Source organism: Ambystoma mexicanum, chromosome 8, assembly GCF_040938575.1.
Source record: "Ambystoma mexicanum isolate Mex_15411 chromosome 8, UKY_AmexF1_1, whole genome shotgun sequence".
NCBI lineage: Eukaryota > Metazoa > Chordata > Amphibia > Caudata > Ambystomatidae > Ambystoma > Ambystoma mexicanum.
In genome coordinates, this window is record NC_090929.1 from 35,263,701 (window position 1) to 35,276,646 (window position 12,946).

Sequence of the window (12,946 nt, forward strand, 5' to 3'; positions counted from 1 at the left end):
TTGTGCTTTTCAGACAAGCTATTCTCACCTACCAGCCATTACAGTGATTAGTTCTCCTTTGCAGATGTGAACTCCCAACAGTCTTTTGACATTTTCCTTTTCTGGTTCTGGTGGAGTTTAGCTTCCACCAAGGTTTTCAAGAAAGCCCACTCCCCAGCGTACTGCTGAAGCTCCTAATTTCTTGGTGGTCTTTTGCTACCACCAGGGTCTTAACTATAGCCTCAAGGAGGCTTTGTGCAAAGTGTCTCCTTTCCAGGCTTCCAAAGTGAGATACACGACTCGTCAAACCCCTCCTAGCTCCTTCTCAGTACAAGCGCCAACACTCTCAATCTCTGTTGTAACCCCCCCTGAGTGCATGTCTCTGCTCAAAAAGGTATACGATTGATTACCATCTTTCCTCCTTACTTCAAGGTCATCTCATTGGGTAGCATTTCATGTTTCCACCTCTTTCTCGTATGTTCCTTCTCCATGTGACCCTCTGGGTCTCTCGTAGTCACAAATGGATTGGTTTGTTTGTGCTCAGGGTTATAATAGCTGACTGTCACCTTTTAAATCACTCCTAATCAACATGACGGCCGGCAGCATGCTCTGCCACCGGGGTCTTTCTTTTGCTGTGCTTAATTAAGGTGTGTGTGTTTGTGTCTGTAGATCCCCGGTAGCCAGCACTCCACACTTTCTGGTCCATGATCACTCCCGCGCATTTGTAATGTCCTGTGTGTGGACCTGAACACTGTCCAGCAATACTGATCTATTAACTACCTCGATATTCTCCCAACGCATGTAATGAAACTCCAATTAAAGTTCAACCACTTATTCACATAAAATACAATTATGAGGATAAGCATTGATTGTGAAAGTCTTGGTCTGGCTTTTTAATATTCTTCCTTGTCTCTCCCTCGACACGCTGGCCCTTTTTCCAGCTTCTGCTTTGGTCAGGCTTTTGAGTGATACTTTGTTTTCCGCGATACAGCAGTTCTCTTGGGTTCTCCTCCTTTTCATTTGGTATCTTGTCCAACTTTTCCCTATTTTGGTAGACTGTAGTATTCCACCCCATTTCCTTCTCAGTCGTCTTCGTTTCTGGGATCAAGCTTTCCCAGAATGCTTTCTTTCTAGAACTGGGTTAATTCCCACTTTGAGTACAGACTTTCAGTGATTCCTTCATTTTCCGTTATTACTTAGCTTGAACATTGCCCCCTCTATCTGAGAACTGTTCAATGTTGGTTCTCTTCTTTCCATAGTGCACAGGGATTAGACCCAGTTTCCCAAAATGCAGTGTATTATTCAGTTTCCCAACTCTTCCCCTGTGATGTGGTGTCCCAATTACTTACCATCCCCTAATTTAGGGAGTTCAGTCTTTCGGTGTGTAATGAAGGCATTGGGCCTCATTCCGAGTATGGAGGTAGCCATGCCGCTTTTAGCGGCATGGCTACTCCCATACAGGGTACCGGGTCCGGGTTCCTTGAATGGGGAAATACCGGGCCATTCCAACCTTGGAGGGCTTGGTATTTCCACATTCAAGGAACCCGGACCCGGTACATCCCCATTCCCATTTGAGCCCCCATAGGGCTCAATTGCAATGGGGAGGATGCTAACAACGGGCCCGTTAATGGCGGGTCCGTTGTTAGCATCCTGGTCTGCTCACGGGACCCGTGAGAAGACCTCGTAATGGGGTGGTAGAGGGCCAACAGGGCCGGCAGCTCTACTGGCGCCGTTAACCCTCTACCGCCAGGGTCGTAATGAGGCCCATTGTATCAACAGTAAGACAGACACAAGTGACCACAGTTCAAGGGTGTTTATTGAACTTCAATAATTGTGTGATCTTCCCTGAGTGGATTCCTGCCTCCGTCATTCCTACGCAGGTCTACTCTTTTGAATGCCTCGCCTGCAGGCTTTCTCTCACCTGGCCATTCCCTTACTGTGGCTACCATCTTTCGGCCACCTGGTCAGATCTCCTCCTTCCTCTCTGAGTGGGCGGACCTCTCCTCCCTCCTGGTCTCAACCACTCAACTCCTCCTTCTTGGAGACTTCAATATCCACCTGTATGCTTCCTGTCCTTCCACTGGACTCTTTGTGACCTCTGCATCTCTTTCTCTCTTTCTCTCTCTTTCTCTCTCTTTCTCTCTTTCTCTCTCTATTTCTCTCTCTTTCTCTCTTTCTCTCTCTCTTTCTCTCTTTCTCTCTTTCTCTCTTTCTCTCTTTCTCTCTCTCTCTCTCTCTTTCTCTTTCTCTCTTTTTCTTTCTCTCTCTTTCCCTCTTTTCCTCTTCTCTCCCCTCTCCCCTCTCCCCTGGCCTGACTCACACTGCAGGGCACACTCTGGATGTTCTGATCTCTTCAGACCTTCACCTTTCAATCCCTCTCACCACTCCTCTCTCCTGGAGTTATCACTTTATCCCTTCCTCCCATCTCACCCTCTCTACCGCTCAGGCCAAGCCAACTCCAGCACTGCCACCTACCTTCTCGGTTATCCGACCCATGAAGCGGGTGTCAGTTGAGGCTTTCGCTGCCATTTTCTCACCCCTCCCACCCCCCAGCCCCTTGACTGACACACACCCTGACACAGCACTTTCCATGCTCCAATTTGCTATATCCGATACTCTCGATGTTCTTGCCCATGTCTTGAGGATCCGCTTGAAAGCCAAGTGCAACTCTTGGTACGACTCGGACCTCGTCATCCTTAAACTCCCCCTATGCCCTCATCTTACTTGATCTCTCTTCTGCCTTTCACACGGTCAACCATGCCATCCTGCTCAACTGTCTCTGCGATAACCTGGGTATCACTGATCAGGCTCTGGCTTGGCCGACGACCTTCCTCTCCGATCAACCCTCCCAAATCCAACTTGGGTCCTTTCTCGATCTCTATCTCTACCTGCGGTGTTCCCCAGGGGTCTAACCTCTCTCTCTGGCTGTTCAACCAATACCTGGCACTTCTTGCCCACCGCATCGCTGCTCTCTGCCCCAACTTTCAGTGATATGCGGATGACACTCAACTCATTTTATGGCTCCCTTCCGCCACCTCTTTTCCTTCTCTCATCTCTGACTGCCTGTCCGCCATCCAGGAGTGGTGTGCCGCCAATGATCTCTGCCTTAATGCCAGTAAGACTGAGATTCTCCTCATCAGCCCACCTGCTTCCTCCTTTCCTGCCACTTACTGTCCGGACTCTTAGCCCTCTTCCTGCTCCCACCTGTGAGGCTAAAAACCTTGGGGTCATCATTCACTCCACGCTTTCCTTCTCTCCTCACATCTGACGTCTCTAAGAAGTAACACTACCAGCATCACCTCCTCAGAGGTATTCTTCCTTTCCCCTCCTTCCCCCAGAAGCTCACTGTCTCCAGAGCTCTGCTTCTCTCTAGGCTGGACTACTGCAACAGCCACTTTCTAAATCTGCCTGCCTCTACTCTCCACCCTCTGCTACTCATCCAGAACAGGACTGCAAGACGTGTCCTTGGCCTCAAGCCCAGGGATCGGATCTCTCCAGAACTGGCATCTTGGTACTGGCTACCAGTGGTGGCGAGGATGAAGTTCAAAACACTATGCGTTATCCACAAGGCCTTCTGGGGCCTAGGACATCAATACCTACAACACTCTCTTCATAAATATCTTCCTTGTCGAGCTCTTCGCTCATCTGCCTCCAACTCCCTCAGGGTCAGTCGCTTCTCCAAGCAGAGAGTTGGTGGTAGATCTTTCTTCTGCTGGGGCGTCCCTCTGGAACAGCCTCCTTGCCTCTCTGAAACTTGAGAAGAAGCATGTCCGGTTCCGGAAACACCTCAAGACCGTCCTCTTTGCTTCTGCTTTCTCTCCTCTGCTGATCTCCTGGCTGTATCTGAAACTGCACTGGTTACCTGGCTACCCTCTGATCTTGGGCCCAGTTCCCCTCCCCGCCAGTTGCATACCTGCACTGACCCCCTGGCAACCAGACTTGGGGACTGTTTCTGTATCCCTACCAGCTGGCCGCACTTTTATTTATTGTCTTTATTTATTTTACTGTTATCCTATGTACTCCACTGCCCCCTCACCTTCCCCCCACACATTTTCCCCTTCCCCCCCTCCCCTGCAGGTGATCTCAATGTCACCTGGCCTAGTAGTATCGTTGTCTGTCTTCCCTCTGTTTCCCCTCCCTTGCCTCATCGCGCCTTGAAACAATTGTGTACAGGCGCATTATAAATGCCATATATCATATGATAAACGCCTATCTAACCCTAAATCTACAAATGGGAGCAAGCTACAGCCATCAAATAATAACGCAGTCCTAGTGGAGTCTTGTCAAAATAAAAGGGCCTATACTAAAAAAAAAACTATTGCCAATCCTTACCGCTAATTTACAGATAGTGTGGGGTAATGTTCATGAAAAGTGTTCAGAAAATGATATGTCAGGATGTTTGGCCGTTGGCCTCCCTTCCCCACGTTTTCAGCACAGGGTAAGGCGGTTCACTCAAGCAAAGCACACACTCTGGCTCCTTCGACTGGCGGGTACAGTTCTCTTTCCAGCAACAGGGCCTTCTCTGCCCAAGTCTCTCTTCTCATCAGTCTCTTGATCCAGAGGGCCTGATGTACAAAAAATAATATACACAGTTCTTTTATTCTCATAAGTATTCAACTCGGGTGCTTCGCCCTGGAGCCCCCGCTCAGCCGGGTCAGATCCCTGTTATTTTACGATCGTTACTGTTCACAGATCGCCGTTATTACAAAGTTCTGAGAATATTTGTTTTCTCGGGTGACTCACGGTTCACCCCGGATCCCTCTCAGCGGGGCTCAGATCCTTCCCCTTTTCAATTAGTCTCCCTCAGCCGGCCTCGGACCAATTTGTAGTTCATCTTGGTTTATAGAAGACTTTCGAATGTGCACAGGATTTGGATTGACCCGTTGCAGGACCACTTCGATACAAACTGCCGTTTCACAATACAGTTGCCATTCAAGGACAGTACCACTGCGGCAATCGCTCCTCCCTGCCTTGGATATCAACGCGGGAGAGCCCTGGGTACCTTCAATGCACAAAGTAACTGTTTTTAACGGTCAAGGGCACTTCCTTGTAACCCTCTCTGGTCTCGTCGCCTTTCTCCTTGTATTAAACTGCCATCTAGGAACTGCTGTTTCCTCGTGAGCTTTTCCTTGCTCAGTGTGTGCTTTCTTGGTCCGCCTTTTATCTGTGTGGGTAATTGTGATGGAAGTCAGGTGCGTGTAATGATTAGTAATTGCCTGACCATGGTATTGGCACATGTCCGGTATACAGCTCTTGTGTTAGTCTGTTGTCGCTCATAGTGAACTGTCTGTGAGAAAGTGTTTGTGTCAGGAAAGGGGTGGGGGTTTGAGTTCCTAGGTATCCTACCTGGTAGGATGGGGAAAAGGTATTATACGGAATGGGATACAGCGTATCACCGTCCAGTGCCCCACTTCCATTCCCCGAAGACCCCTCATCCAGGTGATCCACCCGCCCCCAGGAACTGGATCCAAAAGCGATGGCTGTGTCCTACCCACCTTGATGACAGATCCCCAGGGACTCGCGGGTGAGACACCTTCAGGTGTCTCTCAGGTGTTTCTTCTACTATTTCTGTACCGCTTTTGGGTTGATCTCGCCTCCTAGAATGCAATGTTTCACTTTCTGTTTTCCTGGTTGTTCTCTCTCTGTGATCAAAGCTCTCCCCATGGACTTAGGTTGCTTATGGCTCATCTGTGATCATGCCATTTGACCCTCGCTTATCCACAAGCCCTCCCGCTAATTATCCTGTCTCACTCTGGCATCTCTGGACCATATGTCCTGGATCTGTCACATCCTCCAACATGTCTCTGGTTTTGATCTCTCGTTCACATGTTTTATAGTCATGTGCCCTCTTTCTGACTCGGTCTTATCCCTCACATGTCTGTCTGTGAGACCCTTCTCAGCTCGGTTCCCTCAGCATTGCTGATGCCTAGATCTTGCTCCTCTGTTATTCCTCTTCTTTGTCCCCAAGTCTTTTGAATCTAGAATCCCACCCACACGCCTCTTGTTTTCCAAACTGCACCACGGGTCTGTCTCCCGTCAGCATCTAGCACCTCCGCTGAGCCACTCATCCTCGGCCTCCATTACTTGCCCAGTGTCTGACACCTGCGTTGCGGTTCGTTACCTTCATTGTTTAGCCTCTCGGCAGCTTGCTTTTCCACTCTTTGTCCTCCCGCTCATTGACCACTGTTAGGTTGAGCTGTGCCTCCAACTCTGTCCAGCGCTCTCTGTAGGTCTTCTGTATTCCTACTTATGTGCCGTTCCACATGTCTCCTGTCATAGAAGGAGAAGAGGACTTTCTTGGGTTCTGGGCTTTCTTTCCCAAACACGCGTCAACATTCCCATTTGTTCTGTGGATCCTTAGGGGTCGAAATTAAGATTGGATAAGCGTGAGCTTAAAAGCAGCTCCTGTGTATCCAGCATTAACCAGTGACCAGGAGCTACCACTGAGAAACCAGTACACAGCGTTCTGCAAATCTAACTTCCACATCAGATGCCAAAATATCATACAGTCCTTTATTCATGAGCCCTTATGCTTATAGATTTGTGACCATGTTTATTTATAGATTGCCCCAAATACACACATTCACCTAGGTGTGTTCTGCATCAATTGGAGTGGGGAGGCAAAAGTAACTCCTGTTGCTGTAAAGCTAACCAGGCTCTTCTAGGCTACAAGCAGGAGTTAAATGGCTCCCAGCTCCCCTTAATTCCGAACTCTGGCGCTTGCCGCATAATCCACAGTGAGGCCACTTACTTATTTCTGAACTTACAATGCTTTTTAATGCAGCAGACGATAATTCTAAGATAATTTTGAATGGAGATGGGGCGAGGTCCATCCTGATGAAGGTCAGCAAACGGAAGAGAAGACAGAAACCATTGTTAACAAATCTGCAAACAAACTACTTCAAATTTAAGATCAGACTTAAAAAAAAAAAAAGAATTGTGATTAGATTTGCACCTAAATGCAGCTCTTCTGCTCCTTCCCCCGTAGTGGCTGCACATGCTTCCCCTACAAATGATTGTAAATACTTGTCTTGCTTTTTTATTTTGTTTATGATAAACCTATTTCTATTTGACATGGTGAACGTAACACATGCTGCTGTAAAAACTCCAGTCTGCTCTTTTCTTATATCTTTACTAATTGGCGTATCTAAAAACAATAATTTGTTGTGGCTCTGCCTCAAGTTCCCTGTAGCCACTAAACACATTGCCTTCTATAAACAGGACGCTTGGCTGAGGAGGGCATGTTGCCAGCCTCCTCATTAGATAGAACTGTTTTCTATAATTGGGGGTCTGAGTATTCGATCAGTGTTCCCTCTGTTTATAATGTAGTTATTTTCGTTGTGGAAGCCCTCCTCCTCATGCATAGGTATGTGTCTGACTTAGTCTTCCGACTCTACACACACCCCATCAGCCCTTCCTAGGTAAGATCCTTGAGAAGGCAGTAGCCACGCAACTCCTCCAACACATTAAAGCCAATAACCTCCTTTAGTCTTACCAATCTGCTTCAGACCCAGATGCAGAACAGAAACGCCATTATCAAGGGGATTGACGATGCCCTCAAAATCCTGCAATGCTGGTCATTCTTGCCTCCTAGTTCTCCTAGAACTCTCATCTTGCCATAATTTTCAGCAGCATTTGACACAGTAGACTACCAGACACTCACTGACAATTTAGATCATCGCATAGGGACTCCCTCAAGGATCCCCTCAAGGGACTCCCTCAAGGATCCATCCAGTCCCTGTGATCTTCAATCTTTACATGAAAACGCTCTGAGCCCTCTGGCTCCACACAACTTTAACCAATTTGCAGATCCACAGGCTCAAGGCCTGGCTCACATTGATCCAGTCTTCGATATCCAGTGCTTACCTGAAGCTCAACCCCTCCTGGACTGAATTTCTGCTGCTGACCAACAACATTGAACACTGTGACATCCAACCCTGTCACTCTACTAGCCATCTCTAGGGCTTCACACTGCAGCTTATCACCTGTGCAAATTCCCTTGGTTTCTACATTGACAGACACCTCATGTTCAAACAGCACATACCAAGGAAGACACAAACGGCTTGGTACCAACTTTTCTCTCCTGGCAAAAATCAAGCCCTTCATCCCAGAAAACCACTTCAGATCCGCTGTCCAAGCCTTGGTCCTCTACCTCCTGGATGGTAGTAATGCCCTATTGAAATGTCTTCCGGCAACTACCCTGGCACCCCTGCAATGTGTCCTGTATCCTGCAGCATGACTCCTCAAAGGACTCTGCAAATTAAAGCACATCACCCCAACCCTCCTCAAACTGCACTGGCTCCCACTACAAGCCTGTATCTTCAAATCCTGTTACATCTAGATGGGTAGTCCCCGAGCTTCCTCACTCAGCATCACCAGAGTCCTGCGATCCATCAGAAGTAAGGACATGTGCAGACTTGACCTCACTGAGAATCTCAGCATCTCTGGAAAACTGGGATCCACCAGAAGTAAGGACATGTGTATACTTGACCTCCCTGAGAAACCTAGCATCTCCGGAGGCCTGCGATCCACCAGAAGTATGTGCAGACCTGACCTCACTGAGAAACTCTGCATCTCTGGAGGTCTGCAATCTACCAGATGTAAGGACATGTGCAGACTTGACCGCACTGAGAAACCCAGCAACTCTGGAGGCCTGCGATTCATCAGACGTAAGGACGTGTGCAGACTTGAACTCTGCCGGTGTTGGAAGGAAAGAACCAGAAGAGAGGCCTCCTCTGTCTCTGCCGCACAACTCTAGAACCGCCTCCCCGCCAACATCAGACTTACCCCCATCACTTCTACACTTCAGGAAGGTGCTCAAGACCTTTCTATTTAAGGAATGGCTCTTCCCTTACACCTAGGTCCACACACCTTTCACTCCCCACCCTACCCGAGTCGATGTGATCTGATCCCCACTGTCTCCTCCCCTGTTGCTTGTAGGTCCCTTTCCCTTTCATCTGCTTCGTTTACTGTGTTCTTCCCCTTATGATTGTAAAGTGTTCCGTTGCTTCCTGAAGCTCGGTCCCTGCTCAAATAATACCCTAGTAATAAAGATAATAAGTTCCCATCGCAGGGCAGGCACTCGCAGCAGTGTTCCCAGTTTGAGTCCGTACGCCATCTTCAAAGATGTTACCCTGGATGCTGCACAGCGTGCCAGAAGCCGCCACCAAACACTTGACACACTCCCCAACACAGGTTCCTCTCCAGTGATGTCATCCTGGTTTACACGCCCTGTTAGGCAGAAACCTCTGCAGTTCCCTCTGGGACCACTGCAAAAGATTTAAGACTACAAGTGTTAGCAGTAAACCCACTTGGTAGCAGTCTGTACCACACAGATTCACTTGGTAGCTGTGGCTGAGCAGTCAGACTTCCCTCAAGAAAAGTTAGGCAGTATGCAGAGCATACAAAATAGGTACAGAAATACAGTAGCACAAGCAAACGCTGACCAGAGCTTGGGTGTAAAAGTATATAATTATTTAGCACACACTTATAAAACACACTACCACTAACTTGGTAAGATAAGTTCAAAACACAATCACTATTATCATATGTACATCCCTGATTACTTGTTGGACAAGTCTTAGTTAACACCGCTTATTTCCAGACAGAGGTGAGCGCTTAACGTTCGATGGCACTCCAACAAGTTAGATAAAAAGGGAGGGAAAAGCAGAATTATGGAAGCATACACACTAAACACTTATTTAAGACCCACAGCAAGTTTAGGAAGGCACAGTCTACTGGTGAGCAAGGAAGTTTAGGTGCCAGGCCCACTTTCCAGGGAGCCGGGCGGAAGATGCCCAAGATCAGACAGTTACACAGAGTCTTCTAAGTTTGTGGAGGTAGTTCGAAAAAGGTTTAGTTCAGTGCAGAAAAGTTAGCTAAGTTGTCCCAGGCTAACCCAGGTTCGAGAGACAAGGATTTAATACACCCCGTTCAAACGGTTGCAAGGGAAGCCAGGCGGAACACGGTACCTTAAATGGAGAGGATCCTCCAGCGGGGTCAGTTGTTCCTGGCAGCGGGTGCAAGTCGCAGCGTCGTCCAGAGGAAGAGAAGATCTCGTCGTGGAGGAAGAATGAAGGTCGTTGCGCTGCCAGGGAAGAAACCAGCCGCAGAGGTCTCCGGTATAAAGGTACTACCCTTTCAGTTCGCGGTAGTGGTGAAAACGTGGTATCCGGGGTGCTTGGCACAGGCAAGGCGGCCACGAGATGCTCCAGAAAGGCGAATAGAAGGTAGACTGGTTATCCCCACCAGTCGAAGGAAGAAGACTCTCCGGGCTGGATATCTCCTCTGTCGTTGGGAAAAGTGGTGAGACGGTTCAGCAGGGCTCAACCGGTGGTGTCGTCGTTGCAGGCCGGCTCAGCTTCTCCCTCCTCGGATTCTTAGGTCCTGTGGCGACTTCTGAGGTTCCAGTCCCCAAAGCCCTGCTTTTATGCAGCACACCCCCATTCACTCAGCCTAGCTGTCAATCAAACATGCTAAGTGGTGAGCCGGCCGGCTCACCACTTGGGCCAATCACACAAGAGTGCGACTTGAGTTACCAAGGTAACTCAGTCCAGGGTGCCTAAACCCCTCCCACACCCCCTGTGGTACCCAGACAGAGTGGCACCACTTTTGGAGGCTTCTGTGGAGAAGCCTGCCAAAAAGTGGAACAAAGGGCTCGACTTGGGTTGGAGTCACAGAAGAGAACACAAACGCCATTTTAGAATCGAGTTCTGGCAAAAAATACCAACCGGCGAATTAATATTAAATAAACCGGCGGTATGTTTGAGGCTATACAAATTAAATAATTAGAAAAATCCCATAGCGATATATTCGCGGTCGAATATGAATAGTATCCAAGTAGTATCCACTGCCACCAGCCAAAACTCGATCACGGGGGACGGAGACGTGCCCCCTCGAACAACAGACCCCGGGGCAATCGAATTGCCCTGACCAGTACGTCCACAATATGATGGTTTGTACTGGTTTCTGTTCATAATTTGGGATTAGCAAAGCCTATGGTGACTTTACATGCCCTGTGAGACAGTAGTCAGTCCCAGGGTATGGAGTCTTTGTTGGGGGGGATAGCTACGACACCCCTGGGTTACGGCACGGAGGGTGCTGTGTAACCCACATCAAAAAAACACATGAGACCCTATGGAGTAAGAGACCCCATAGCCCATAAAACACATGGAAAGTTAAAGGAACACCTCAAATCATGTCTGAGTGGGAGCAAAAGAATCTCACTCTTAGCAGGAGAGAAAAAAAATAAACCCCTAAAATCCAGCAAAGCTGTTGGGGGACTCACTGGGCTTGGGAAATTAGCCTTGCGGAGAAGTCTCCCTACCACGCTCTCTTCCAGAAGCAGTCGCAGGAGACATTTTTTCCTGAGCCAATGCTCTTCTCCAGTGAATGCTTGGGAGTATTATCACTCGAGAGTACTACAGAGAGCATAAGGCTGAGAACTTGATGACAAGTGGTAGCGGTAAGAACCCCAAGAACTTAAATAAAAAAGTACTCCAGGGAAGGTGTTTTTAAGGGTGTACCTCCTTGAAGAACGTGTGTATTCATGTTGTGTGTGTGTGTGTGCGCACTTGGCATGCACATAAATGCAAGTGAATAATTGCGCTTAGCCTGTTGCTGGCTTGCAGAAGGTTTTTGATCTGAGAAATAGTTGCTGGTTCGGTCACCGGATGGCATAAAGCACAGTGGTCAGTAATTAACGATGACGTATGCAGACAGTACATGCATGTTACTTTCCGCTGCTTCACATTGATGGTCATCAGTGTTATTTGTGATATCTTTACTTCGATGAGTGCAACAGACAGATGAGCCTAAAGAAAGTCATATTTTTAGTGAGGAACCCTCGTCGGAGGTGCCCTTTCCAAGGCTTCTTACCTAAAGCTGCATTTACATTTGGGGCTTCAGGGTGTTGCTGAAAAGGATGGTGTGATGGACTCTGCCTGTGATTTTGTTCCTCATTGACAAACATCTCTCCCTTTACAGATGAAAACCGGACCCTTTGCTGAACACTCGAACCAGCTGTGGAACATCAGTGCGGTTCCAGCTTGGTCTAAGGTTAACCAGGGCCTGATCCGGATGTACAAGGCAGAGGTGAGCAACCCCAGGGGTGTGGAATCCAGGTGTTCATCATTGCAGTAACCTCATTGTGTTGATCCATACAACCATTACCTGTTTGCCATCAAGAACCCCCAGACATAACTAAAAACCTTTTACCTTCCTCAAAATTGACTGTCTTCCTCAGCTCCCAAGTAACTGTTCCTTTCAGCCCATTCCCCTCACTATACTTGCCCGAACTACCCCCTGCCGGATAGGCCTTCACCTTAGTTGACCATATCAAACAAACCCTCCACCACCCAAACAGGATCATCCCTTGCATATTCCAGTGACAAACGCCACCCTTTCATTATCATCAGCAGGTCTACCACCTCGAAGTACCCATCTATACTTGTTCACCCCTTCAAACCCCATTAACCTGGAGGAACGGCAGGGCTGCAACATCCACCAAAGCAGCCAGACGGAGCCATCCCCTAATAACCGCAGTGTATTCAATCGTACCAGATCAACCTTTACAAATCCACTCATCTCTGATGAGCATCCCCCTGACAGGGCAACACCTCCACCTCAACCCCTCCCACCTCTGCATATCCCACCAGATGGAGCTATCCTTCCAGCCCTAACAGGCAGAACTGCTGCCACTTCTAAGTACACCTTCAAAAGGGCCATAGCCTACTAACCTGACCCTTCTAGAGGTTTGAGTCCTCCCACAGACTCCTCATCTTACATATTTGCTGCAGCCGAACCAGAGACCTTTTCACCAACATGGGAGAGGTTTGACTTGGTGACAGTCCTCTTGAACAGACCTCTCTTTATCTCCAGAAGTGGTGTCATCTCATGTGCATGGCACATCATGCCTCCTGACCTTGGTTCCTTGTATCCGCACAGTCAGCACGCTGAACCCAGATTG

General features: G+C 48.3%; 1 protein-coding gene across 2 annotated transcripts in view; it reads left to right on the forward strand.

The window, feature by feature from the left end:
* Positions 1–12,946, forward strand: part of PTPA (protein phosphatase 2 phosphatase activator) — a 698,483-nt gene that overhangs the window by 549,495 nt on the left and 136,042 nt on the right. For both annotated transcript variants that reach the window (XM_069609220.1, XM_069609221.1), the window contains exon 9: positions 11,965–12,072. In XM_069609220.1, coding sequence (XP_069465321.1) covers positions 11,965–12,072 — 108 coding nt within the window. The remainder of the gene's footprint in view (positions 1–11,964; positions 12,073–12,946) is intronic.